This window comes from Haliotis cracherodii, unplaced genomic scaffold, assembly GCF_022045235.1.
Source record: "Haliotis cracherodii isolate W230 unplaced genomic scaffold, xgHalCrac1.p SCAF_4, whole genome shotgun sequence".
Classification (NCBI taxonomy): domain Eukaryota; kingdom Metazoa; phylum Mollusca; class Gastropoda; order Lepetellida; family Haliotidae; genus Haliotis; species Haliotis cracherodii.
In genome coordinates, this window is record NW_027266297.1 from 70,440,009 (window position 1) to 70,467,344 (window position 27,336).

Sequence of the window (27,336 nt, forward strand, 5' to 3'; positions counted from 1 at the left end):
AAGTCAAGTTTACCTATACAGCATAATGAACTGTGAGGAAGACAACCAACAATCACTGAGATTGTTGATGCTGACTGTATTACAGGTTCCTTCTGTAAGCCAATGTGGCTGTAACCATCAACTGTAAGAGCTAGGACCAACACCTCACCACCCACCCCAGCTGGGACCAACACCTCACCACCCACCCCAGCTGGGACCAACACCTCACCACCCACCCCAGCTAGGACCAACACCTCACCACCCACCCCAGCTGGGACCAACACCTCACCACCCACCCCAGCTAGGACCAACACCTCACCACCTGATCCAGCTGGGACCAACACCTCACCACCCACCCCAGCTAGAACCAACACCTCACCACCACCACCAGCAGCAGGGACCAACACCTCACCACCCACCCCAGCTGGAACCAACACCTCACCACCACCACCAGCAGCAGGGACCAACACCTCACCACCTACCCCAGCAGGGACCAACACCTCACCACCACCACCAGCAGCAGGGACCAACACCTCACCACCACCACCAGCAGCAGGGACCAACACCTCACCACCCACCCCAGCTGGGACCAACACCTCACCACCACCACCAGCAGCAGGGACCAACACCTCACCACCTACCCCAGCAGGGACCAACACCTCACCACCACCACCAGCAGCAGGGACCAACACCTCACCACCTACCCCAGCAGGGACCAACACCTCACCACCTACCCCAGCAGGGACCAACACCTCACCACCCACCCCAGCTGGGACCAACACCTCACCACCTACCCCAGCCGGCACCAACACCTCACCACCCACCCCAGCTAGGACCAACACCTCACCACCTACCCCAGCTGGGACCAACACCTCACCACCTACCCCAGCTGGGACCAACACCTCACCACCTACCCCAGCAGGGACCAACACCACTACCTACCCCAGCTGGGACCAACACCTCACCACCTATCCCAGCAGGGACCAACACCTCACCACCTACCCCAGCAGGGACCAACACCTCACCACCTACCCCAGCTGGGACCAACACCTCACCATCCACCCCAGCAGGGACCAACACCTCACCACCTACCCCAGCAGGGACCAACACCACTACCTACCCAAGCAGGGACCAACACCACCACCCACCCCAGCAGGGACCAACATCTCACCACGCACAGATCGCACCCCAGCTAGTACCAACATCATACCCCAGCCAATCGCACCCCAACAAGTACCAACACCTCACCCCAGCCCATCGCACCCCAACAAGTACCAACACCTCACCCCCACCCATCACACCCCAACAAGTACCAACATCTCACCCACCCATCACACCCCCACCCATCACACCCCAACAAGTACAAACACCTCACCCCCACCCATCACACCCCAACAAGTACCAACATCTCACCACGCACACATCGCACCCCAGCAAGTACCAACACCTCACCCACATATCACCTCCCCACCCATTACACCCCCCTCCATCACACCCCAACAATTACCAAAACCTCACCACGCACCCATTACACCCCAGCAAGTACCAACATCTCATCACGCACCCATCACACCCCAGCACGTACCAACATCGCACGCCCACCCATCACACCCCAGAAGGACTGCTCATTCAGTGCCCATTGTTATACATTACTTAGGCACAGACTCATTCTGTGATGGTCTGTTCATACTGTTATACATTACTTCCTATTTCAAGGCAAAGAGTCTGAGTGAAACATATCCTGCACCGTCTGTTGTGGGATATCCCACATGATGTACAGCTTCTTGAGCCAGATACAATGGATGACATTCCACAGATTCAGCCAAGCATGAACTGTGTCTAGTTACTTTCTGACTAAGCTATTTCCCCAGGGGATGAAAACTGGAATCTGTTTTTTGTAAATTTGATGCTTATAGTTCTGTAGAATTCACTTGTTTATATATATTGATTGTAACTGTAACATGACATATATATATATAACATATATATAATATTACAGTTACAATCAATATGTAAAATGATAAAATAAAATTGTCACTTAGGCCATTTATAACGCCCAAATATTTCAGACATTTTACATTTATTTTTACGACATGTCTGCTTAAAGTAATTTTTTTTTAAATTGTAAAATGACTGAAATATTTTGACATTTTGTAAATTGCCTAAGTCATTTTACACTTTGACTGTCTCTATCCTTTCAACACAGGATTCATTCGTATAGTATACATAATTCTTGTACAAACATCCCAGTTATATTTACAGATGGATATACATCAATATCGTTCCTCTGGCAAATTTGAAATATGCCTCAGTTCATGGGTACCCGGTAGGAGGAGATGGTGATGTGACCGTTAACCTAGCGCTTCATAGGCAGCTATGGGTTGTATACTCCCTAGGGAGCTAAGAAATAAAGTCGAGTCCACATTGCTCCATTATTGGGGTAATAAGGGTGTTAGTGCCGTCACAATGCATCAACAGACTATCCTATTATTATAATTCTTACCAGATACCAAGAGTTACTTAAGGAACAACCAAATGAACTACAACAACTGCTTGAGATACAGGTCAGGGATAGGACAGTTTGGGCTTTGGGCCCCAAATAAGGATCTTAAAAATCTCCTAGCTCAATACAACCATCCCTGGTTCAATACTTTCACATGGAATCACACCACATAATGAGGCTTAATGCTACCCAATCACCTTCCATCGCCAGCCAGTGTGGGAGAGACTCAGTGTGACAACTGAAGCATGACTGTCACGACACTCAAACACCGCTCATCCTACTGTTTACAGCAATAACAATGACTGCTCACAATAGTGTGTACAGCAATAACAAGCCTCTGCTAGCTGTTCCTCATTTATCGATGGACGTCACACAATGTAATCATGTTATCATGGCAATACATCTATAGAGAGAGTCATCACATTCAATTAATTCCAGGACTTAGCTGGATGTTAGAATTTCAGCAGGATCTGCAATGGGTTTTCAATTAATTATGCACATACCGTGCACCTGCTTCGCCATAGACAGACAGACCTACAAGCAACTGCTTCACCATAGACCGACAGGCCTACAAGCAACTGCTTCGCTATAGACCAACAGGCCTACAAGCACCTGTTTTGACAAAGACCGACAGGCTTACAAGCACATGCTTCGCCATAGACCGACAGCCCTACAAGCAACTGCTTGCCATACTACGACAAGCCTACAAGCAACTGCTTCGCAATAGACCGACAGACCTTCATGATCATGCACCTGCTTTGCCATAGACCGACAGGCCTACAAGCACATGCTTTGCCTAGACCGACAGGCCTACAAGCCCCTGCGTTGACTTAGACCTACATGCCTTCACACACCTGCTTCCTGCTTCACCATAGACCGACAGGCCTGCAAGCACCTGCTTCACCATAGACCGACAGGCCTACAAGCACCTGCTTTGCAATACACCGACAGGCTTACAAGCACATGCTTCGCCATAGACTGACAGGCCTACAAGCAACTCCTTCGCAATAGACCGACAGACCTTCATGATCATGCACCTGCTTCATCATAGACCGACAGGCCTGCAAGCACCTGCTTCACCATAGACCAACAGGCCTACAAGCACCTGCTTTGCCAAGGGAATTCCCAGGTTTTTCCTCAGGAATGTGGAAGTATTTCAAGAATACAGTCTCGCGAAAAACGTATGAACCTCAAAGTGTGTCTTTCATACACTTATGAACGTCAGTTTTGCGTGACCGTTTCATGTGACCAGCCTCTCTTCCAATGGAAAAGCTGTATATTGTGTAAACTTCAGATTAAAAAATGTTTGCAGGTAAGGTGGATCAGTCAACATGGTCATGAAACTTTCAAACAGAGTTATCAGAGTTACCGGTGCAAACAGTGCCCTACATCCACTCATGCAGTGGGTCAGTGGCACACGTGTGACAATATTTGTGGTTTGCATCAGGTGCATGTGGAATTCTCCACCATGACCGGAGTTTGACACTTAGTGAGGACTTGTGACCAGGAAGCTGGCTGCTACAAGGGAGTGTGTGCTGTTGCCACCGTAGTGCTACATTCCTCACAACTACTTTACACAGTTATTTCCTGCACACTCACTACGTGCAACAATGCCACAAATACTCAAATTAATACAAGTTTATTGAAAGGTTAAACTGGAATAAACTCAGTATGCGTGTGTGAGTGTACAAGTGTTTGTGCGTGTGTGCATGTGTGTGTCTGTGTTTATGTGCGCATGTGTGTATGTGTATGTGTTTGTGTTTGTGTGTGTGTGCGTGTGCGTGTGGGCGCGCCTTGCGGTGTGGTGTGGCATGGCGTGGCGTGGCGTGGCATGGCGTGTGTGTGCATGTTTTCATGCCTGTGTGGCAGAGTGTATGTGGTACTGTTTATGTTTTTTATTTGTTTGACACTACACTGAGCAATATTCTGCATATAACGACGGAGGTTTTTAAACAATTAAGTCTGGACCAGACAATCCAGTGATTAACATCATAAGCATCTACACCGTTGGGACACACTGAGATGCATCAACCAAGTCAGCGAGCCTGCGAACCCAATCCGATGAGTCACCTCTTCTGACAAGTGTGGGTTGCTGAAGACCACTTGTAACCCGGATCTTTAGTGTGGCCAGTGTTTATGACAGCTAGCGGTGGTGAGAGTGTGTGAGTGTGTGAGTGTGTGAGTGTGTCCTGCTATGTTCACAACAACTCCAGCCATGTGTAATAAATATCAGCCCTCCTTCACTGGAGAATGTATTTCGATTTCCATGGCAACCACCACCCACCTGAGACCCTGATTCTATGACAGGGCTTGGAGAATTGTTTACGTACTGACTCCATTACCCAGGTTATAGTTCCCACACATTACACTTTATCTACAGTGAGGTAAGGCTTGTACCCTATCGCCAGCATACATGGAGCAAGTTCCTGGACAAAAACAACTACTACATATATGTGGGAGTGTTCTATGTCCATCACAGTCACCAACAACCACTACATATATGTGGGAGTGTTCTATGTCCATCACAGTCACCAACAACCACTATATATATGTGGGAGTGTTCTATGTCCATCACAGTCACCAACAACCACTATATATATGTGGGAGTGTTCTACGTCCCTCACAGTCACCAACAACCACTATATATATGTGGGAGTGTTCTATGTCCCTCACAGTCACCAACAACCACTATATATATGCGGGAGTGTTCTATGTCCCTCACAGTCACCAACAACCACTATATATATGTGGGAGTGTTCTACGTCCCTCACAGTCACCAACAACCACTATATATATGTGGGAGTGTTCTATGTCCCTCACAGTCACCAACAACCACTATATATATGTGAGAGTGTTCTACGTCCATCACAGTCACCAACAACCACTACATATATGTGACACTGTTCTACGTCCATCACAGTTACCAACAACCACTACATATATGTGGGAGTGTTCTACGTCCATCACAGTCACCAACAACCACTATATATATGTGGGAGTGTTCTATGTCCCTCACAGTCACCAACAACCACTATATATATGTGACACTGTTCTACGTCCATTACAGTCGTCAACAACCACTACATATATGTGAGAGTGTTCTACGTCCATCACAGTCGTCAACAACCACTATATATATGTGGGAGTGTTCTACGTCCATCACAGTCACCAACAACCACTACATATATGTGACACTGTTCTACGTCCATCACAGTCACCAACAACCACTACATATATGTGAGAGTGTTCTACGTCCATCACAGTCACCAACAACCACTACATATATGTGAGAGTGTTCTATGTCCTTCACAGCCACCAACAACCACTACATATATGTGAGAGTGTTCTACGTCCCTCACAGTCACCAACAACCACTACATATATGTGACACTGTTCTACGTCTATCACAGCCGCCAACAACCACTACATATATATGACACTGTTCTACGTCCATCACAGCCACCAACAACCACTACATATATGTGACACTGTTCTACGTCCATCACAGCCACCAACAACCCCTACATATATGTGAGAGTGTTCTATGCAACCAACCACTAAGTCAGGTTAAGATGTCAACAACATGCTACTACTATGGTAGGTGATACCAATGTTTAAACAACCTGATTAAGTAATGCTTAGAGAGTCTATGCATGTTTGAACTTAATCATAAAATCTATAAGTGATTGAACAAGTAACACTCTTAAACAAATCTGCTTACCTAAACTGTAAATTTTACTGTGCGACACTAACTTGAGCATGACTCGACCTTCAGAGCTTCCTAATGTTGAGGTGTCGCAAGGTGACTCTCCTCCATTGATTATTCCACTCAATAAATACCTGCTCAATCACAGCACGGGTCAGTGTGCTAATGACAGACCATATTGACTACTCCACCTACGTCAACACTGTACTGCTATGCAAGTCTTTAAATTGATGAGTGGAACCTGCAGGGGCCTGTGCCCAATCAGACTGGCATTAAGTAGCCAGGACTTGACTCTGCCTCCAAAATGTCCCCCACCCTCAATAAGTCCCCTCATACCCGACTAGTCATCCCACCCCGACTAGTCACCCATCCCAACTAGTCACCCACCCCGACTAGTCACCCACCCCAACTAGTCACCCACCCCAACTAGTCATCCACTCCGACTAGTCAAGCACCAGCACTAGTCAAGCACCCCCACTAGTCACCCACCCCGACTAGTCACCCACCCCAACTAGTCACCCACCCCAACTTGTCACCCACCCCGACTAGTCCCCCACCTCGACTAGTCATCCACCCTGACTAGTCAAGCACCCCCACTAGTCACCCATCCCGACTAGTCACCCACCCCGACTAGTCACCCACCCCGACTAGTCACCAACCTCAACAAGTCCCCCACTTCCTTAAAGTCATCCACCTCTGACACCTCTGACTAGTCCCCATATCCACCTAGACTGATCCCTCTGTCAGTAGGAAGTACCCCCTGTAGAAGTCTGGAGGGACTAGACTGATCCCCCTGCCAGTAGGAAGTACCCCCTGTAGAAGTCTGGAGGGACTAGACTGATCCCCCTGCCAGTAGGAAGTACCCCCTGCAGAAGTCTGGAGGGACTAGACTGATCCCCCTGCCAGTAGGAAGTACCCCCTGTAGAAGTCTGGAGGGACTAGACTGATCCCTCTGCCAGTATGAAGTACCCCCTGTAGAAGTCTGGAGGGACTAGACTGATCCCCCTGACAATAGGAAGTACCCCCTGTAGAAGTCTGGAAGTGTAAAGAGCCAGTATGTTGGGACTTCATTATACACCTTTGAGCAACTGATTACGGGTATTATTGGTGAAGCTGTGGTCAAGAATGGATTAGTAATCTAGACCAGGCGTGAAACGTACCGATGTAATCGTAAAGTGTTCCAAAATAATAATTTGATCAACCCCGGATTGAGATTACCTAATAGCTCCCTACTGGGTGTCAATGACCTTTGTCCAGGAAGTTCAGGCCAATATTTAGCGAGTTTTAATAACAATGCTAGTTTTGTTTTTTTCTTTCCTAATCTAAACGAACCTGAAAATTAAATCTTGTTCATTCCATATTCTTCTTTTAAGGATTTTCCAAGGAACATGAAATCACTTTCACTTTAGTACATAACCTACAGATGAACAATATCCATACAATCTTACCCGATGTATCCAGGCTGATGCCAAATACCCATACGATCTTAACTGATATAGCAAGACTGATGCCAAATACCCATACGATCTCAACTGATGTATCAAGGCTGATGCCAAATACCCTATTTGACGTAATAAGCGCCCAGGGCGCTCTCAAAATTAGAAATAGGGGGCTCTTATTAGAATATTATTTTGGTGGAAAAAACAGAGTTGAAACATATATTTCGTGGTTTATGCTGACGGCCTGACTGTTTATATACGACAGATATATTTTTCCAGAATTTAATTGCCCATAATTAAGGGTGCATATAACACATGAGTGCGTATTATACACGAATGACTAAGTCTTGCGTACATTGATCAATCAGAAGGGGTGCTAATTGGGATTGTTCATTTGACAATATATTAGCAAATATCGTCTTGGGCGCTTATTAGAGCGGGGCGCCTATTACGTTGAATACGGTACCCATGCGATCTTAACTGATGTATCAAGGCTGATGCCAAATACCCATACAAACTTACATGATGTATCAAGACTGATGCCAAATACCCATATGATCTCAACTGATGTATCAAGGCTGATGCCAAATACCCATACAAACTTACATGATGTATCAAGACTGATGCCAAATACCCATACAAACTTACATGATGTATCAAGACTGATGTCAAATACCCATATGATCTCAACTGATGTATCAAGGCTGATGCCAAATACCCATACAAACTTACATGATGTATCAAGACTGATGTCAAATACCCATATGATCTCAACTGATGTATCAAGACTGATGCCAAATACCCATATGATCTCAACTGATGTATCAAGACTGATGCCAAATACCCATATGATCTCAACTGATGTATCAAGACTGATGCCAAATACCCATATGATCTCAACTGATGTATCAAGACTGATGCCAAATACCCATACGATCTTAACTGATGTATCAAGGCTGATGTCAAACACCCACACAATCTTACAGTAATGTCGACGATGCATCTTTTGCATGCCACACGACAGCTTACAGAGTATATACACAGCAAAGCAGGATCTGCACTTGTGAGTCTACACCAAATCTGAGTATTACTATCCACATTACCCAACATCATGCACAGTAAACCAACAACTCAACTGATAATCCCACTGTGGCAGGCACGGGCATACAGAGACAGACAACTACTTTATACAACACGGAAATACCCTCTCCTGAAAAAAAACAAACAAACTTTTAAAAGAAGCAAACAAACAAATCTCACTGTCAGACAGTTACTTCTGTACTTGTCAAGGACAAAATAAGGACAAACATTGCTGAGCTGAAAGGCAAAATAATGAAGGACTTTCTGCGATGAGCAAGATACAACAGCAGACAATGGCAGACAATAGCTCCTCAAGAAGCTGTAACTGACCCTGGTGGCACAGCCCACATCAGCTGTAACTGACCCTGATGGCACAGCCCACATCAGCTGTAAGTGACCCTGGTGGCACAGCCCACATCAGCTGTAACTGACCCTGGTGGCACAGTCTACGTCAGCTGTAACTGACCCTGGTGGCACAGCCCACATCAGCTGTAACTGACCCTGATGGCACAGCCCACATCAGCTGTAACTGGCCCTGATGGCACAGCCCACATCACCTGTAACTGACCCTGGTGGCACAGCCTAAATCACCTGTAACTGACCCTGGCGGCACAGCCTACTTCAGCTACAATCACCACATACTGTGTCACATTTTGGCACCCTCTAGCTCCTACAAACACCACACACTGTGTCACATTGTGGCACCAACTAGCTCCTACAAACACCACATACTGTGTCACATTGTGGCACCCAATAGCTAGTACAATCAAAACCTACTGTGTCACATTCAAGAAGTCTGTATATGAAAGAAGCACACAATGATGTAAGAAGCTCGAGAGAGACATGCAGTGATATAGGAGAGGAGAGGTCTATAAACAAGTCCTCAATGTCATTACACTGCATTCTCGCAATATATTTCCCCATCTTTACTGTACATAATTCAATCCAAAATGTCTTGTTTCCATGACAACCATTAAATTTTGGCTGAATACACTAGATCCCCAGTGAAATCATGGTGTTTTGTTGTTAATGAGAAAGTAATGTACTCAATTGTGCACAGCTAAAACAATGGTGGATCTACAGGAAATGAAGGACAAATACATTGACCATGTGGGCTGGTCCCCCGACACAGAATTTGTGTTACTGTCAGTTTTGAAAGGATTTGCAAGCAAAGAAAAGATGTCTTTGATATCCTCTGTACATTTGCCTGTGCATTTCTGTTTCATTTCGGAGGATATGTAGCCATTTCAACAATAAAAAGTTACGGGAAGAGCCTCAGCTCAACATCACCACAACAAATCACAAAGTGATCACAAAGTGGGTAACAAACGAACTACGGTGAATGCCATCTCAGCACTTGGTGCAGGTGTCTCGGATCACTGATCCTTCAGTCACCAGCTTGTGTAACGGATGTGGGGGTTACTGATACACCAGGTGTTACACATGACTGATGTAACGGATGTGGGGCTACTGACAGGTGTTACACATGACTGATGTAACGGATGTGGGGCTACTGACAGGTGTTACATATGACTGATGTAATGGATGTGGGGCTACTGACAGGTGTTACATATGACTGATGTAACGGATGTGGGGCTACTGACAGGTGTTACACATGACTGATGTAACGAATGTGGAGCTACTGACAGGTGTTACACATGACTGATGTAACGGATGTGGGGCTACTGACAGGTGTTACACATGACTGATGTAACGGATGTGGGGCTACTGACAGGTGTTACACATGACTGATGTAACGGATGTGGAGCTACTGACAGGTGTTACACATGACTGATGTAACAGATGTGGGGCTACTGACAGGTGTTACACATGACTGATGTAACGGATGTGGGGCTACTGACAGGTGTTACACATGACTGATGTAACGGATGTGGGGCTACTGACAGGTGTTACATATGACTGATGTAACGGATGTGGGGCTACTGACAGGTGTTACATATGACATGTAACGGATGTGGGGCTACTGACAGGTGCTACACATGACTGATGTAACGAATGTGGAGCTACTGACAGGTGTTACACATGACTGATGTAACGGATGTGGGGCTACTGACAGGTGTTACACATGACTGATGTAACGGATGTGGGGCTACTGACAGGTGTTACACATGACTGATGTAACGGATGTGGAGCTACTGACAGGTGTTACACATGACTGATGTAACAGATGTGGGGCTACTGACAGGTGTTACACATGACTGATGTAACGGATGTGGGGCTACTGACAGGTGTTACACATGACTGATGTAACGGATGTGGAGCTACTGACAGGTGTTACACATGACTGATGTAACGGATGTGGAGCTACTGACAGGTGCTACACATGACTGATGTAACGGATGTGGAGCTACTGACAGGTGTTACACATGACTGATGTAACGGATGTGGAGCTAGTGACAGGTGTTACACATGACTGATGTAACGGATGTGGGGCTACTGACAGATGTTACATATCACTAATGTTTGTTTGTTGTTTAATGTCGCACTTAGCATTATTCCAGCTATATGATAGTGATCTGTAAATAATCGAGTCTTGACCAATCAAATCCATGGACTGACATCATGAGCATCGGTCCACGCAATTGGGATACAATAACAAGCATCAACAAAGTCAGCTAGCCTGACCACCCGATCACGTTAGTCGCCTCTTACGACAAGTATAGTCGCCTTTTTACGGCAAGCATGGGTTGCTGAAGACCTATTCTACCCTGGATCTTCCCGGACTGATGTAGTGGGCGTGGTTAACATACCTTGATTTTTCAAAAATGAATAACAGCAGAAGATGAAACAAGTCTAAACTGACAACAGGGATAACAGGAAATATATGGTTGTCACTTTAAGTCAAACATCTCATACTGTTTGCCCTAAGCTATATGTCCTGTGGCTAGACAAGAATAGATTTTACTTTGCAACCATATCTGTTGAATTTACACACAACCTGACTGTATTATGAGCCTTGACACTGTGCCAGGTAGTGAATCTCATACATGACTACATAACCCTAACAATCTACATAATACTCTGCATGAAAGTCTTTTTCTGTTTGTTGAAATACACCTTCACAAAGACAAGCATGAATAGGAAACAGTTATTGAATGATAAAAGTGAGATAAATCATGTGTGGTATTATCCTGCACAAAGACGGAACTTGTTGCGCTGGCCTGTTCTGATCACCTATATCCAACTGCTAGTGGCTGGAATCTGATGCCTTAGTTCGGAAAGTTTATAACTGTCAACCGAAAAAATTAAATGACCAAAAGTATCATCTGGCAACATATATATCTCTTTCACAGGCTAGTTTTGATACATTGGATATCTCACAGAGGCTAGCTTTGATACATAGGATATCTCCCTCACAGAGGCTGGCTTTGATACATTGGATATCTCCCACATAGATGCTAGCTTTGATATATAGGATATCTCCCTCACAGAGGTTAGCTTTGATATATAGGATATCTCCCACATAGATGCTAGCTTTGATATATAGGATATCTCGCTCACAGAGGCTAGCTTTGATACATAGGATATCTCCCTCACAGAGGTTAGCTTTGATATATAGGATATCTCCCACATAGATGCTAGCTTTGATATATAGGATATCTCGCTCACAGAGGCTAGCTTTGATATACAGGATATCTCCCACACAGAGGCTAGCTTTGATATATAGGATATCTCCCTCACAGAGGCTAGCTTTGATACATAGGATATCTCCCACACAGAGGCTAGCTTTGATACATAGGATATCTCCCTCACAGAGGCTAGCTTTGATACAGAGGATATCTCCCACACAGAGGCTAGCTTTGATACATAGGATATTGTCCTCACAAAGGGGGAAACTGCTATTGAAGGATGTCCACAACATTCACCTGGCGTATGTGCTCCTTACCCAGCTGGTTGCAATGGCAGCTCATAGAGAAAATCAATTTAAGCTGTGGAAAACTTTTCTTGAGAATCAATACCCAACAATTCTTCAAATCATAAAATCCTGTGGCAGACATGGTGTTAGTGATATGTGAAGGTTAATGTCAGCATCAATGAGCCTTTGTAGTGCACATCATAACACAATAATCAACTTCATCTGAATAAATACCGGTGTAAACACTCTGCAATATGAACAGATGTGACTGGGGAATGACATGCTCTACCTACATTCACCTGTACCAGACGACCGGGATGTGACACACTGCAGTCACCATGACACCAAATGTAGCTATACAACAAATTACCACTACAATCAAGTTCCACAACAACAATGTATCTCTACAGGCACCTCTACAACAATGTACCTCTACAATCAAGTTCCACAACAACAATGTATCTCTACAAGCACCTCTACAACAATGTACCTCTACAATCAAGTTCCACAACAACAATGTATCTCTACAAGCACCTCTACAACAATGTACCTCTACAACAATGTACCACTACAACAAATTACCACTACAACAATGTACCTCTACAACAATGTATCTCTACAACAATGTACCTCTACAACAATGTACCTCTACAACAATGTATCTCTACAACAATGTACCTCTACAACAATGTACCTCTACAACAATGTACCTCTACAAGCACCTCTACAACAATGTATCACAACCACTACAACAATGTACCTCTACAACAATGTACCACTACAACAAATTACCACTACAACAATGTACCTCTACAACAATGTATCTCTACAACAATGTACCTCTACAACAATGTACCACTACAACAAATTACCACTACAACAATGTACCTCTACAACAATGTACCTCTACAACAATGTACCTCTACAAGCACCTCTACAACAATGTATCACAACCACTACAACAATGTACCTCTACAACAATGTACCACTACAACAAATTACCACTACAACAATGTACCTCTACAACAATGTATCACAACCACTACAACAATGTACCTCTACAACAATGTACCACTACAACAAATTACCACTACAACAATGTACCTCTACAACAATGTATCACAACCACTACAACAATGTACCTCTACAACAATGTATCTCTACAACAATGTATCTCTACAACAATGTACCTCTACAACAATGTACCACTACAACAAATTACCACTACAACAATGTACCTCTACAGCAATGTATCTCTACAACAATGTACCACTACAGCAATGTACCACTACAGCAATGTACCACTACAACAATGTACCACTACAACAATGAACCAATACAGCAATGTACCACTACAACAAGGTACCACTACAACAAATTACCACTACAACAATGTACCTCTACAACAATGTATCTCTACAACAATGTACCTCTACAACAATGTATCTCTACAACAATGAACCTCTACAACAATGTACCACTACAACAAATTACCACTACAACAATGTACCTCTACAGCAATGTATCTCTACAACAATGTACCACTACAGCAATGTACCACTACAGCAATGTACCACTACAACAATGTACCACTACAACAATGAACCAATACAGCAATGTACCACTACAACAAGGTACCACTACAACAAATTACCACTACAACAATGTACCTCTACAACAATGTACCACTACAATGTATCACATGCTCATGATGTCAATCACTGGATTGCCTGGTCCAGACTCAGTTATTTACAGAATGCCACCATACAACAATGAACTGCTACAATGTACAACTACAACAATGCACATCTACAATGTATCACTACAACAATGTACCACTACAACACTATCACCTATCACTCCAACCCACCCCCATCTCAACCCAACTCCACATTGACCCATTTATATTGCTTCACAAAACCAAATGTCCTCACCCTACCCCATCCCACCCAAATCTCACCCATCCCCACAATATCCTCTTCCCAACACTGCTGACCCCTTCTCTCCACTTCTTCCCCCAGAAAACAGTTTGTCACGTAGCTCCAGGATGTTACAGCCTCACCGGCCGCACCGGCGTTCTGAACACAAGCTGTAACTATCCTGACATCAAATAGAAGATGGCCATCGTGAAACTGTGAAAAGCTAAAAGCTACAAGTTACACTCAAACACAGTACCCTGTTTCGCTGTGGGCCACCTGCCTGTAGACATGGTCGTCCCGATAGGTAGTCTGTCTACTCCCGGTCACCAGAGTGGCCCTACCCTTCAGATCACCACCAACAATAGCCCCATTACTCACTCACTAGCAAACATACAATGTCAAAGGTACTTTCATTCACATGGGCTGTTTTCCTCACAACTATTTATAGCAATACAAACATTTCAAACAGAATAATGTAAAATTTCAACAACATGTATCCACACCTTGAGTTGCTGGAGTGACAACTGTGACCCTGATTTAAGCAGGTGTATATTTCTCTGTCATGTTCAGCAATACACGCATTGAATCAGGACTCTACTGTTGTGTGCTGACCTACATAATCAGTTTGTGTGATCAAACCAACTACACACAGGCTCAGCTGTATAGATACAGGTAAATATGTTACACCTGGCCTTCAACCTTCGTTAGCTGACGATTACAGACCAGGTAAAACACTCTATCATACTTTGTACAGGCAGACCACATCACCTGTTTATCATACATTGTACAGGTAGACCACACCACCTGTTTATCATACATTGTACAGGTAGACCACACTACCTGTTTATCATACATTGTACAGGTAGACCACACTACCTGTCTATCATACATTGTACAGGTAGACCACACTACCTGTCTATCATACATTGTACAGGTAGACCACATCACCTGTTTATCATACATTGTACAGGTAGACCACACCACCTGTCTATCATACATTGTACAGGTAGACCACACTACCTGTCTATCATACATTGTACAGGTAGACCACACTACCTGTCTATCATACATTGTACAGGTAGACCACACTACCTGTTTTTCATACATTGTACAGGTAGACCACATCACCTGTTTATCATACATTGTACAGGTAGACCACACTACCTGTCTATCATACATTGTACAGGTAGACCACACTACCTGTTTATCATACATTGTACAGGTAAACCACACTACCTGTCTATCATACATTGTACAGGTAGACCACAGTACCTGTCTATCATACATTGTACAGGTAGACCACAGTAAGTATCTATCATACATTGTACAGGTAGAACAGTACTGCAGCTGTATAGGAAACTGTCCATGTACTGTGTACCATGGCTGTATAGGAAACTAACCATGTACTGTGTACCACAGCTGTATTATTAAAGAAACTGACCATGTACTGTGTACCACAGCTGTATAGGAAACTAACCATGTACTGTGTACCACAGCTGTATAAGAAACTGTCCATGTACTGTGTACCACAGCTGTATAGGAAACTAACCATGTACTGTGTACCACAGCTGTATAAGAAACTGACCATGTACTGTGTACAACAGCTGTATAGGAAACTGACCATGTACTGTGAACCACAGCTGTATAAGAAACTGACCATGTACTGTGAACCACAGCTGTATAGGAAATTGACAACAGGAAATGACACAATTAGATTCTTAAAAAGAAATTTGTGTCATTGGATAGGCTTGAGGAAAATTAACAAGGATCTTTATTTGCCAACCTAAAGCTTATTGTGCTTGTTCACTACACACATCTATTATAAAGCCATTAGCATGATCAGTGAGGGACTGACACAGGAGCTGAAGGGCATGCTCTCCTTACAACTGGAATTCTTGAACAGAAGTCAAAGTTCACACTGCAATAGCGTACAGTTATTGTACAGTGAAATCCTAGACTTGCACAAGTGTCTAAGGCAATAATTATTAGTTTAATTCATAATTTCTAGATTATGTAAAGAATAAGTTGTCCCTAAAAGAGACTGAAGTGTACTGTCCACATATCTAGACTTGCCTATTAGGAGGATTAGTACACATCCACAGACCTTTCTTTCAGTGCAGCCTTGGAGCAAGGCGAAGTGAAATCCATAAGGCAACAATAGGTAGCTCACCTTCTAGGGTCTCCTTCTATGGGAGTTAGGAACATTTCTTCTAGGGTATCTATCCTTCTACTGGATTTGAGCTACCTCCTTCTAAGGGTCTTCTCCTAGAGTTACAAAGCCTCCTTCAAGCATCTCCCCCTAGAGTTAAACCCCCCTTCTAGGGTCTCCACCTACAGTTACACGCAACCCCCTTCTAGGGTCTCCGCCTACAGTTACACCCACCTTCCTTCTAGGGTCTCTGCCTACAGTTACACTCATCCCCTTCTAGGGTCTCTGCTAACAGTTACACCCACCCTCCTTCTAGGGTCTCTGCCTACAGTTACACCCACCCTCCTTCTAGGGTCTCTGCCTACAGTTACACCCACCCTCCTTCTAGGGTCTCCGCCTACAGTTACACCCCCCCTCCTTCTAGGGTCTCTGCCTACAGTTACACCCACCCTCCTTCTAGGGTCTCCGCCTACAGTTACACCCACCCTCCTTCTAGGGTCTCCGCCTACAGTTACACCCACCCTCCTTCTAGGGTCTCTGCCTACAGTTACACCCACCCTCCTTCTAGGGTCTCCGCCTACAGTTACACCCACCCCCCTTCTAGGGTCTCCGCCTACAGTTACACCCACCCCCATTCTAGGGTCTCTGCCTACAGTTACACCCACCCTCCTTCTAGGGTCTCTGCCTACAGTTACACCCACCCTCCTTCTAGGGTCTCTGCCTACAGTTACACCCACCCCCCTTCTAGGGTCTCCGCCTACAGTTACACCCATCCCCTTTCTAGGGTCTCCACCTACAGTTACACCCACCCCCATTCTAGGGTCTCTGCCTACAGTTACATCCACCCCCCTTCTAGGGTCTCCGCCTACAGTTACACCCATCCCCCTTCTAGGGTCTCCACCTACAGTTACACCCACCCCCATTCTAGGGTCTCTGTCTACAGTTACACCCACCCTCCTTTTAGGGTCTCTGCCTACAGTTACACCCACCCCCCTTCTAGGGTCTCCGCCTACAGTTACACCCATCCCCCTTCTAGGGTCTCCACCTACAGTTACACCCACCCCCCTTCTAGGGTCTCTGCCTACAGTTACACCCACCCTCCTTCTAGGGTCTCTGCCAACAGTTACACCCACCCCCCCTTCTAGGGTCTCTGCCTACAGTTACACCCACCCCCCTTCTAGGGTCTCTGCCTACAGTTAATCCCCCCTTCTAGGGTCTTCCCTAACAGTCACACCCTCCCCACCCACCCGCTCATACATACGTTCACGGGCAATGCGTGCGTGCACGACCAGCACATGCATGACACCTGTAGTCGTCACTCAACAAAGCTCACGGATGCGTTTATAGTCTCGTTATATCGCATATATAGATCCTCGTTATTGCATATCTCAATTAGAATTAACTTTGTCGGTTTATAAGTCAGATAAAAAACTTATCCGAGGTTTTGGTTGAAAATGTAAACCCGCCTGGCCCTTAGGATCTTCCCTCCCAGGCGAGTTTACATTTTCAACCAAAACCTCGGAACGTGTTTTATCCTTCACTTACAAACCCTCCTTCTAAGGTCTCCCCCTACAGTTACAAACCCCTTCTAGGATCTCCATCTACAGTTACAAATATTCTCCTTCTAGGGTCTCCATCTACAGTTACAAATATTCTCCTTCTAGGGTCTCCATCTACAGTTAGAAACCCTCCTTCTAGGGTCTCCATCTACAGCTAGAAACCCTCCTTCTATGGTCTCCATCTACAGTTACAAATATCCTCCTTCTTGGGTCTCCATCTACAGTTAGAAACCCTCCTTCTAGGGTCTCCATCTACAGCTAGAAACCCTCCTTCTAGGGTCTCCATCTACAGTTACAAATATCCTCCTTCTAGGGTCTCCATCTACAGTTAGAAACCCTCCTTCTAGGGTCTCCATCTACAGTTAGAAACCCTCCTTCTAGGGTGTCCATCTACAGTTACAAATATTCTCCTTCTTGGGTCTCCATCTACAGTTAGAAACCCTCCTTCTAGGGTCTCCATCTACAGTTAGAAACCCTCCTTCTAGGGTCTCCATCTACAGCTAGAAACCCTCCTTCTAGGGTCTCCATCTACAGTTACAAATATCCTCCTTCTTGGGTCTCCATCTACAGTTAGAAACCCTCCTTCTAGGGTCTCCATCTACAGCTAGAAACCCTCCTTCTAGGGTCTCCATCTACAGTTACAAATATCCTCCTTCTAGGGTCTCCATCTACAGTTACAAATCCTACTTCTAGGGTCTTCTCCTTGAGTTACAAACCCTCCTTCTAGCTTCTCCCCCTACAGTTAACCCATCCCCCCCCCCCCCTATCCCCCCCCTTCTAGCATCTACCCCTAGAGTTACAAACCCCCTTCTTCTAACTGTAGGGGGGGGGGGGGGGGGGGGGGACCCTAGAAGGAGGGTTTGTAACTGTATGGGGGGGACCCCTAGAAGGGGGGTTACAAAACCCTCTTCTAGGATCTTTCCCTAGAGTTACAAACCCTCCTTCTAGGGTTGTCTTCCCCTTCAGCTACAAACCCCCCTTCAACCTGATACATATTCCCAGGAAAACAATTCACTATAATCAGGGAGCAGTTCACTCAGGATGGTGTGCTCAGAGTCTCTGATTAAAGATTAATTCTCTTGCAATAAAAAATGTAGGTATATCTAATGACATGGTCACATGACAGACAAAAAGCAGATTGCTAGGTGCACTGTCATAAATCAGCTATTACATCATTAATATGATCTATGCCTAGATAAACAAATACATGTCTATTGGAGATCACTCAATGACAGTGGAGAATCATTGTGAAAGCATCCACTCACTTCTGTCTATCCTACATGTCTATATACCATGTATATCATCTTCTATCTATCCTTATCATGTCTATATACCATGTATACCGTCTTCTATCTATCCTGCATGTCTATATACCATGAGTAGTCTTCTATCTACCCTGCATGGATATATACCATGTACATCCTTCTATCTATCCTGCATGTCTATATACCATGTATACAGTCTTCTATCTATCCCCCATGTCTATATACCATGTACACAGTCTTCTATCTATCCTGCATGTCTATATACCATGTATACAGCCTTCTATATATCCCCCATGTCTATATACCATGTAGTCTTCTATCTATCCTGCATGTCTATATACCATGTACATCCTTCTAACTATCCTGCATGTCTATATACCATGTATACAGCCTTCTATATATCCCCCATGTCTATATACCATGTAGTCTTCTATCTATCCTGCATGTCTATATACCATGTATACAGCCTTCTATATATCCCCCATGTCTATATACCATGTACACAGTCTTCTATCTATCCTGCATGTCTATATACCATGTATACAGCCTTCTATATATCCCCCATGTCTATATACCATGTAGTCTTCTATCTATCCTGCATCTCTATATACCATGTATACAGCCTTCTATATATCCCCCATGTCTATATACCATGTAGTCTTCTATCTATCCTGCATGTCTATATACCATGTACACAGTCTTCTATCTATCCTGCATGTCTATATACCACGTACATCCTTCTATCTATCCTGCATGTCTATATACCATGTATACAGCCTTCTATATATCCCCCATGTCTATATACCATGTAGTCTTCTATCTATCCTGCATGTCTATATACCACGTACACAGTCTTCTATCTATCCTGCATGTCTATATACCACGTACATCCTTCTATCTATCCTGCATGTCTATATACCATGTATACAGCCTTCTATATATCCCCCATGTCTATATACCATGTAGTCTTCTATCTATCCTGCATGTCTATATACCATGTACATCCTTCTATCTATCCTGCATGTCTATATACCATGTATACAGCCTTCTATATATCCCCCATGTCTATATACCATGTATAGTCTTCTATCTATCCTGCATGTCTATATACCATGTACATCCTTCTATCTATCCTGCATGTCTATATACCACGTACATCCTTCTATCTATCCTGCATGTCTATATACCAGGGGCGGTCGGGTAGCCTAATGGTTAAAGCGTTTGCTCGTCACGCCGAAGACCTGGGTTCGATTCCCGACATGGCTACAATGTGTGAAGCTCATTTCTGGGTCCCCCTCTGTGATATTGCTGGAGTATTGCTAAAAGCGGCGTAAAACCATACTCATTCACTCACTCTATATACCATGTATAGTCTTCTATCTACCCTGCATGTCTATATACCATGTACATCCTTCTATCTATCCTGCATGTCTATATACCATGTACATCCTTCTATCTATCCTGCATGTCTATATACCACAGGGCTAGAAATGCAATTTTTGCCAAGTGTGCCACAAGGCACAAGGTATAAAATTTAGGTGTGCCTTGGGAAATCATGGGGTGCCCAGCCAATTATTTGTTACATTTCAGCATTAAAATTTTTAACAACCATTAAAGTGTCTGTTGTTTATTTGTTTCTCTCTGTCAGCAGTTCAATCAAAATGTTAATAAATTCATGTAATTGTAAGTAAGTGAGACATCTGTGATCTTAATAGTAAGTGATTTATTCAAGTTAAAGTGAGTTACAAACTTACTTCACTGACTTCCATTTAATGACTGTGACAGACAAGCCCCATCTGAAGTAAAATCCACTTAGATCTACCTATTTCTGTTTTATTTTCATTGTTTACGTAGATCTAATTGGAAAATCATTTTAAAAAGAATTATAAATAGTTTCTGTCATCACCCATTTCCCGATAACAGCGGCTGACCGCTCAGTAACATGAAGAAATTCCCCCCGTTTTCGAGGCTTTGTATGAATAACACGTTCGTCAAGAATGGCATATGACACATCGCTGGTAAGCTTATTTCTTCATCTACATGCTCGTACGCACGCTACATCGACTGTTTTTTTTCGTAGTTATAACAAGAGATTTTATTGGATTAAAATTGGTTTCTAATGACACTTTCTTGCCGAAATCAGCTACAAGTTTCGTGATTGGCCAATTTTGAGCATGTGACATAAGGCAGCCAATCAAATTACAGCTGTGATACCAAGCTTGTGTTTGATAAATTTCAGAAGTTGGCGAAAGTTTTTGTTAAGCAGGAAATCACGATATATATTAAAAACATGGAACTTCGTGAATGTATCGTGCTAGGTTAAGAGCTGTGACAAAGATTTTTCATGCATATATTTTTACATTAAACATCCTGTCCGAGCCGAGAATTCAAGGCGACGAAAGCCGAGGTGTCATTTGACTTACATTACACGCGATTGCACGAAAGGATGGAAATAATAACTTAGATGTAATTTTGATGACTTTTGGATATATTTTTGTTGATTTTATTTATTACTTTGTATAATATACTTAAAGATTTGTTTAAAACGTCTATATTTTGCTCTTTGAAATGTTCGATGTGTACCTGTTGTCGAAATGTGTGTCCGAGAATTTTATTTTCAATAACATCCCGGCAAATAGTGAATAGTTTTTTAATTTATCGATTAAAAATGATAAATTGAAATGGAATACGTATTTCAGACATTGTGAAATGTGATAGATTTAATAAATAAATGATATTACAGGTAGGTCCATAAAAATATATACTATTTTGACGTGACTACGGCTTGGCCGGAAAACCTGCCTACAGTGTTTTAAGAGTTAATTTATTTCTGCCGAGATTTATATTTATCATTAAAATATGCCTTATATGGCAAAGGTAGGTTATTAATTCCTATTTTCCAAGCGTGCCATCGAGGCACGAAGATGATGATTTAGCCATGCCATTTTTATTTTAGGCGTGCGATGGCACGCAAAATACGGTTAATTTCGAGCCCTGTACCGTGTATAATCTTCTATCTACCCTGCATGTCTATATACCACGTACATCCTTCTATCTATCTTGCATGTCTATATACCATGTACACAGTCTTGTATCTAACCTGCATGTCTACATACCATGTATACAGTCTTCTATCCATCCTTGAATTCTATATACCATGTATACAGTCTTCTATCTATCCCCACAAGTCATGTCTATATACCATGTATGCCATTAATACTATAAGCTTCTTTTTCCATAGATACCAATCTTCAGAAATATACTTGTGAAAATGAGGTTACATACTTAGCTAAACATGTGTTTCCTTTATATGCAAACAGAAATCACTAATCGTGATATGTCAAACTATTTAAATGCAGGAGTAACTTTGTGATGACATGTGTAAATACGTGCCCTGTGTGAGACGGGGTAAACATGCAGAGGGAGGGTATAGGGAGAGCCTGAAGCTGCATACCTAGGAATGCAGCACAATACTACAGATCATCCCACAACCAGGTGGGCAAACTCTCAGCCTCACGATTGTTGCAGTAATTACACAAGTGGAGAGAACACGGCAGCTACCTGCATATCACCTGACAAATGTGGCACTGCTACAGTGGATCTGTACCCAGAGTGGCATGTAAACACTAGCACATTGGTATTCTCACCCCTTCAATCAACAGGTGCTTGTAGAGGGAGGAAAACAGAACAGCCTACCTTTTCTTTTCCTTCTTCGTCTAAGTCTGACCATGATTCTGCTGATCACTGTTGTGGAAGAGTTTGGGGTATCCACTGGGCCTGAGGCAATGGAGGTGGTAGGGGTACACCCAAGCCCCGAGTCCACTGAGGCATTGGGCGTGTCCCCTTGTCCCAAACCAACAGAGGTCTCGGGGGTATCCCCTTGTTCCAACTCAACAGAGGTCTCGGGGGTATTCCCTTGTCCCAAGTCCTCACAGGAGTTGTCCAAGCCAGGATATACCTGGCTGTCGGAATCTCCCTCCACCTCCGTAGTGCCGCCCGTAGTCAGCTGCCTGGTAGACAAGCAATCCAATAATAAACACAGCCCTCCCCCACTTGTAAAACTCTGTGCGGCCCAGTCAGTATACACTGTGTTATCTCATAGCAGACAGGGATCAGCACAGGACACTGGCCAAATGACTGACAAAACAAACTGTCGTACACCTTGTACTGTCCACTGTTAGTCACTACACCCTCGGGGTAAATGTCATCTTCGAAGGGTTGGTTGAATCAGGTCACATGACCAGTGTTGCTCGCTGTAGCGAGGTTGAATGGTAGAGGGAGAGTCAGACAGAGATAGGAGCATCCACTACAGCCGAGGTAGGTCACGCTCTGGGCTGGAATGTAGTGCTGGCCACGCTCAACTGCCTTTGTATGCTCCCATGTCTAGCTGCCATGGCTCACCCTCTGACCATGGCTAGCCCTGCAGGGACTGTGCATGCCACAAGTGTACCAATGTACAGGAAGTAAGAGAACACCTGAGCACTGACACAGGTAGGTTGCATGTAGTCTACAGCATGCAGGTGTCGGCCGGGACCATGACACACTGAACCACTACTTCTCTTCCAACTGACGGGTGTAGGGAATACGGGCAATGTTGGAATTAAATTACTCATTACTTGTCTACACAACGGGAACAGATCACTGTCTAGTTCACAGGGGGAATGCACTCCACAGTAGGGACATCCCTTACTTCATCACAATGGTGGCAAACTAAATCTCAATTAATATTGAATTCCCTAAAGTTTTAATATTTTCACAAAAAACATGATACATGTAAAATATTTAGATGTTGAAAAAGTTTTGTTTTCTTAGTTATCTTAATCATTCCACATGATGATCATCCATTCAGATGTTTTATAATAATAAATGATTCAGGTGGTTTATAATGACAATTGATTCAGGTGGCTTTCGATGATAATTGATTCAGGTGGTTTTTGATGATAATTGATTCAGGTGGTTTCTGATGACAATTGATTCAGGTGGTTCACAATGATAATAGATTCTGGTGATTTTTGTAATTGCTATAGGTGGTTTCTAATGATAATTGATTCAGGTGGCTTTGAAGATAAGTGATTCAGGTATGTTTTTCATCTCTTTGTGGCAGAGTTAGCATCCTGGTTGGCTAAAATATCTACTACAGGGATAAACCCTTGTTCATAATCAGTAGGCACTATACTTTGTGTCATCCACAGCATTCACAATCAGTAGGCAATAGATTCATGGCAAATCAGTGTTCACAATCAGTAGGCAATATACTTCATATCATTCTTTGTGTTAACAATCAGTAGGCAATACACTTCATGTTATCCTCTGTGTTTAGATTCAGTAGGCAATATACTTCATATCTTTCTTTGTGTTAACAATCAGTAGGCAATACACTTCATGTTATCCTCTGTATTTAGATTTAGTAGGCAATATACTTCATGTTATCCTCTGTGTTTAGATTCAGTAGGCAATATACTTCATGTTATCCTCTGTATTTAGATTCAGTAGGCAATATACTTCATATAATTCTTTGTGTTCACAATCAGTAGGCAATACACTTCATGTTATCCTCTGTATTTAGATTCAGTAGGCAATATACTTCATGTTATCCTCTGTGTTAAGATTCAGTAGGCAATATACTTCATGTTATCCTCTGTATTTAGATTCAGTAGGCAATATACTTCATGTTTTCCTCTGTATTTAGATTCAGTAGGCAATATACTTCATGTTATCCTCTGTATTTAGATTCAGTAGGCAATATAGTTCATATCATTCTTCGTGTTCACAATCAGTAGGCAATACACTTCATACTATCCTCAGTGTTCACAATCAATGGGCAATACACTTCATACTATCCTCAGTGTTCACAATCAATAGGCAATACACTTCATACTATCCTCAGTATTCACAATCAATAGGCAATACACTTCATACTATCCTCAGTGTTCACAATCAATGGGCAATACACTTCATACTATCCTCAGTATTCACAATCAATAGGCAATACACTTCATACTATCCTCAGTGTTCACAATCAATGGGCAATACACTTCATACTATCCTCAGTGTTCACAATCAATGGGCAATACACTTCATACTATCCTCAGTGTTCACAATCAATGGGCAATACACTTCATACTATCCTCAGTATTCACAATCAATGGGCAATACACTTCATACTATCCTCAGTGTTCACAATCAATAGGCAATACACTTCATACTATCCTCAGTGTTCACAATCAATAGGCAATACACTTCATACTATCCTCAGTGTTCACAATCAATAGGCAATACACTTCATACTATCCTCAGTGTTCACAATCAATAGGCAATACACTTCATACTATCCTCAGTGTTCACAATCAATAGGCAATACACTTCATACTATCCTCAGTGTTCACAATCAATAGGCAATACACTTCATACTATCCTCAGTATTCACAATCAATAGGCAATACACTTCATACTATCCTCAGTATTCACAATCAATGGGCAATACACTTCATACTATCCTCAGTGTTCACAATCAATAGGCAATACACTTCATACTATCCTCAGTATTCACAATCAATGGGCAATACACTTCATACTATCCTCAGTGTTCACAATCAATGGGCAATACACTTCATACTTATAATCCTCAGTATTCACAATCAATGGGCAATACACTTCATATCATCCTTGGTGTTCACAATCAATAGGCAATACACTTCATACTATCCTCAGTGTTCACAATCAATGGGCAATACACTTCATACTTATAATCCTGAGTATTCACAATCAATACGCAATACACTTCATATCATCCTTGGTGTTCAATGTCCACATGTAGTAGAACAGGCCTGTTGTGCTATGACGTGCCCCACCTAGGTGGTAGCAGTAACAATATACACTATCAATAACAATCACTGCAGTTGACTCATCATTGTCTTAGATAAACTCAATCCCTTTACGAAGTGGACCAAACTCTGTGACCATAAGTTTGTGAAATGTCCCACTTAACTCTCACCGGGGAATAAATAGGGCTTAGTCTTGATTGGTCAAACATGTCACTTTTAGGTATTGGAGCCTGGTAAAATAATAGTGGCAATAATAAAGGAACCCCTAGCAATGGAGCAAGTGAGTGTCAACTGGTGTGTTCCAATGAATGACATGTTTCTTATGGGCAAGGTTAGTCACAGAGTGTACGGTCTGCTTCATACACTGAGACACTTCACTTGAGGAATCCCTGGTGTATTTAGACTACACTGGAGGAATCCCTGGTGTATTCAGGATATACACTGGAAGAATCCCTGGTGTATTTAGGCTACATTGGAGGAATCCCTGGTGTATTTAGGCTGCACTGGAGGAATCCCTGGTATAATCAGGATATACACTGGCGGAATCCCTGGTGTATTTAGGCTACACTGGAGGAATCCCTGGTATATTCAGGATATACACTGGAGGAATCCCTGGTGTATTTAGGCTACATTGGAGGAATCCCTGGCGTATTTAGGCTACACTGGAGGAATCCCTGGTGTATTTAGGCTACACTGGAGGAATCCCTGGTGTATTAGGCTACACTGGAGGAATCCCTGGTGTATTCAAGATATACACTGGAGGATTCCCTGGTGTATTTAGGCAACACTGGAGGAATCCCTGGTGTATTTATGCGACACTGGAGGAATCCCTGGTGTATTTAGGCTACACTGGAGGAATCCCTGGTGTATTTATGCAACACTGGAGGAATCCCTGGTGTATTTAGGCTACACTGGAAGAATCCCTGGTGTATTTAGGCTGCACTGGAGGAATCCCTGGTATATTTAGGCTACACTGGAGGAATCCCTGGTGTATTTAGGCTACACTGGAGGAATCCCTGGTGTATTTAGGCTACAC

The 27,336-nt window shown here is 43.3% G+C and overlaps 2 protein-coding genes and 1 pseudogene across 5 annotated transcripts in view; 2 read left to right on the plus strand and 1 right to left on the minus strand.

The window, feature by feature from the left end:
• Positions 1-27,336, minus strand: part of LOC139478902 (phosphatase and actin regulator 1-like) — an 83,350-nt gene that overhangs the window by 39,971 nt on the left and 16,043 nt on the right. Inside the window, exon 1 of one of the 3 annotated variants that reach the window (XM_071261579.1) lies at positions 23,173-23,791. The exons of 1 other annotated variant lie outside the window; for it this stretch is intronic. In XM_071261579.1, coding sequence (XP_071117680.1) covers positions 23,173-23,206 — 34 coding nt within the window. In that variant the 5' untranslated portion in view covers positions 23,207-23,791. Of the gene's footprint in view, positions 1-14,759; positions 14,934-23,172; positions 23,792-27,336 lie in introns of those variants that run through there. One more of the 3 variants, XM_071261580.1, reaches the window with a different exon arrangement.
• Positions 14,899-17,436, plus strand: LOC139478328 (uncharacterized; annotated as a pseudogene).
• LOC139478903 (syntenin-1-like) overlaps positions 15,112-27,336 on the plus strand; it is a 39,623-nt gene continuing 27,398 nt past the window's right edge. Inside the window, exon 1 of one of the 2 annotated variants that reach the window (XM_071261586.1) lies at positions 15,112-15,175. The gene's annotated coding sequence lies outside the window, so the exon portion shown is untranslated. Of the gene's footprint in view, positions 15,176-15,206; positions 15,230-27,336 lie in introns of those variants that run through there. The other variant, XM_071261585.1, reaches the window with a different exon arrangement.